Source organism: Morus notabilis, unplaced genomic scaffold (genome assembly GCF_000414095.1).
Source record: "Morus notabilis unplaced genomic scaffold, ASM41409v2 Scaffold1428, whole genome shotgun sequence".
Classification (NCBI taxonomy): Eukaryota; Viridiplantae; Streptophyta; class Magnoliopsida; order Rosales; family Moraceae; genus Morus; species Morus notabilis.
The window spans coordinates 182,045-185,892 of NW_010362485.1; the positions used below are offsets into that span (position 1 = coordinate 182,045).

The 3,848-nt window shown below is 35.7% G+C and overlaps 1 protein-coding gene across 1 annotated transcript in view; it reads right to left on the reverse strand.

Annotated features, from left to right (window-relative positions):
• Positions 1-864: 864 nt before the first annotated feature.
• Positions 865-3,848, reverse strand: part of LOC21395350 — a 3,458-nt gene continuing 474 nt past the window's right edge. The window contains exons 2-3 of the mRNA XM_010102262.2: positions 1,685-1,884; positions 865-1,522 (exon numbers count right to left, since the gene is read on the reverse strand). Coding sequence (XP_010100564.1) covers positions 1,282-1,522; positions 1,685-1,884 — 441 coding nt within the window. The 3' untranslated portion in view covers positions 865-1,281. The remainder of the gene's footprint in view (positions 1,523-1,684; positions 1,885-3,848) is intronic.

Sequence of the window (3,848 nt, forward strand, 5' to 3'; positions counted from 1 at the left end):
ATCAAATAACTATATTAATTAAAAGGGTATAATCAAGAGTAAATGGTAAAAATTTAGACTCATACACTGGTAAGTTTAGCAAATTTCTCTATCATATCGCACCTATCACCTATGCCATTGTGTTTGTGTGAAGCTCGAGAGTCAAGTCAACAACAAATGCAGGAATAGATCTTCCGATGACTCGAGTAAAGTTGGATCCTTATTTCCTGGCATAGGCTTAGCTTATTAATTTAATTAATCCCATTTCATTTGGGCAAGAATGCGTTAAGAAGCAAGTCGTTGAGCGATTTTAGTGTATAATCTATTTGACAGTTCAAAATTATGTCATACTAATATTTTTATACCTTACCAATAAAAAATTATCTTAAAACTAGAGATATCCAACTGATGTAAGTCTCGTCAAGAGAGATTGATCATATACAAAATTGGAGATGATAAATCTTGTTATGTAGACTTCAAATAGTAGGGGTTCAAACTTCCCTTTTGTGAATTCTACCTTTATCGGATGACGCCCATGAACCATAGGACAATACCATCTATTTTATTTATTTATTTATTTAGTTTTGGAACCGTGTCATCTAACCTCGAACCTTAGTAGTTAAGCTCTAAGATCACATCTTGCAGTTTTGCTCATGAAAACAATTTGCAGCATACAAAAAAGAAAAAGGATAAAGAAAGAAGTAAAGGGTGATGTCAATAACAATGATAAAAAGGCGAGAAAATGACTTAATTTATCTTTAGAGTGCACGTGTTTAAATTTTTATTTCTTGTTCTTGATTAATACTTTTTTAACTAATATAGTGTTATTTGACTAAAAGAATACTGAATAAGAATAAAAGATAAAAATCAAAACTCATGCACGTATTTATCTCCTTTTCTCTAAACAGACACCAGTTTAAATATACAGAGAATGGGTCTCACGCTACAATATACCCGCTGGTGGAGGCCACTCTACTAGTTATCATGCTCAATGTCAATAGTGCACCCCAAGCAATTTTCACAACGTCAAGACACGAATAATATTTACTTTATAATTTAAACAGCCAGTTTGAACGAACGCAAAAGCACAAGAGTAAAATCCCAACTAATTAACACTCCATATGATCATACCCCCTAGCAAAAAAAAAAAAAAAAAAATCCGTGTCATACAATAATTGTGTGTATATCACATGCTCTGTTCTTGTCCACAGATACCATAATTAAGGTCTACCAACCAACCATTGTTCTAAGCAGGACATGTCGCAATCCTCCTTTTTCTTCAGTAAAGAGAGCCAGATTAGACTATAGATTTCCCATCCTCACGCCGGTGTCTCTGGCATAAGTCGCCTCACCATCGTTTGCCTTTGAATGGCTAACGTAATAGAGCTCTGAGACGATACCTGTAAGGACAACGAAGGAAGCTCCAGCTGCAAAGATCCCTTTCCTTACTACTTTACACGACAAGGCATTCCTGTACTTCGTGTGGTACGCGTTTCTCACTGATGCCGCGAGCAAACATGACACAGCAATGATGAAGAATACCCTGAAATTCACATGCGGAAAAAGATCAACTTTAAGTCTTGAATGGGAGAAACATCAGAAGTGCATAAAGCTTTGAAAAGAATCGGTAAGCAATTCAAACCAAGAATTATCTATGAGCATTATCAACCCGAAAAAAAAAAAGAAAGTTGGCTTAACAACATACCAAGAAGTAATAAACAGTGCTATAGCGCAAGACCTAGAACCGCTGGGCCTTAAAGCCTTCCCGAAGCACAAGCAACGGCTCACCACCATTATAAGAAGTTGACTGACAGTCAATAACAGAACTGCACTCAGGCCTAAGGCAGTTGCAATATCTTTATCGTATTTACAATAGCTGTAATCTGCCGCCTTTATGATCGTCGCCTGCCATGGAAGAATATAGACAGTCAGGAGCTAACTGCATAACTGCTCTGAGTAGTCAAAATGGTTTTGCTCAAAGCTACTAGCCATGACCATTGAGCCAGACTTTTGAAAAGGGAGTTTTTTCATTGTAATAAGGTTTTAGTATAATTACTTTCAAGGTTAACTAACTAGATAACTCTTGAGGCCAAATTTCTGAATAACAACAATTGTTAAAAGATATGTCTAGGACAGAGACTGATACCAAAACCATAAATTTATGAGTTGTCGTGAAATATAAAATAAGACGCACAAACTATGGTTTTCACAAAGAAGAACCGGGTGTTACAAAATTTCCTACTGCAGTGAAATACATCTTGTACAACTTAACTCTTGATTGAGTTGACAGAAAGAAGACATCATGAAATATCTTGTTCAGGTAGGCATTTGAGAGCTTTAAGTTGAAAGTGCTATGTAACTAACACAGAATCCGTATCTAAAGTAAAGGAGAACAGTCTCTTTAACTTAACTGATTATCCCACAATAAAAATTTGGCTATAACCTCTTGATGCTTTGATTTTTATGCAGAATCTATTTGTGGAGAAACTTGAGGGCTTGAATCAACGTAAAATTCATACTCACTAATAACTGAAATAAAAGAAACAACTCAAATTTTAACTTATTAGTTAAATGGCAGTGAAATCAAATGGGAATAGAGAGAATCATCAACGTGAACTCCACAGCTGTATTGATTGGTTTTTCACGAGTATGTCAAAAATCTTGACAAACAGAGTCATGGATATTAAAATTATGCGGACATCCATTCAAGGTTTCCAAAGAATTCAACCACACTCAAAAGTCATTGTGACATATTAACCATCCCATGAACCCCTGAGCTTTAAGAGTTAGCAGAGCACTTCTTTCGACTTTTATTACACTTTCCCAAATTTCACAGCTGACTTCCAAGTTCGGGTTGATAGAAACAATACAAGGGAACGTATCCAAACTCAAAACTAATCTCTATTCTCTGCAGCGCATAGAATAATGATATTTTCCTGGTCGGTCCTCCTGAATCTTCTAGTACCAAACCCTGCTTGATGACAACTTTCAGAACCATTTAACAACCTAGAAGATCAGATTTTATGTGGTTTCCTTGGTCTTGAAGCAAATGGCCTTTCCAATGGCCAATAATTCACACAAACTTCCAAAGTAGGCGCAAAATGGCCTTGGAGCCTATTGGCACCCCGTGCCCGACTCCTCTAGACATGTAAAGTACATCAACTTCCAACTTGTAATAAAGGCCCTTAATTGAAACTTGCACAGTAATCGACAAGGGAAATCTTAGCAAGTCATTTCTAGCAAGAAGTTCAATGTTCATGATTCATGAAAAGGGCCACACAAGAAGCCCCCACATCACTTTGAATGTATAATTTGCAAGTACATGGTGTTCTTCAAGTTCCTATATCACTAAGGCATATTACTCCAAAATTTCCCCACTAGTTCTTACTAACATATTAGCCAACAAATTGGAGAATTAAGTATGAAATGGTAAGCAAGCTTTTGTTTAGTTTAATATCGTTCAAGTCAGACACTGTAAACAAAATTATTCTGGTGGCTCAGTCCAAGCAAGTGATTCACAAACGGGAAAAAGAAAAGGAGAACCTTTTTTTTTTTTATTAAAGTAATTGAGGTATGTAAGACAAAGAGAATATTTAAACTTAGTAGATATTAGGGTAAGAAAAAAAAAACAATAAAAAAGAAAACCCACAACTACTTGGAAGGGAATATTGTTTTTCTTCTGTATATGGCAATAAATTTCATACTTCATAAAATTATCTAGTTAACCTTTAAGTTCAAGAACTCAAAAACCAATACAAGTAGTTGGGTCATACTTATCAGTTATCACAATCAGCAGTTGTATTTTCTTGGAATTTTCCCTCGAAGACGAAAATAGGAAAAACTATTAAGGAACCTCCAAGGCCGCCCCC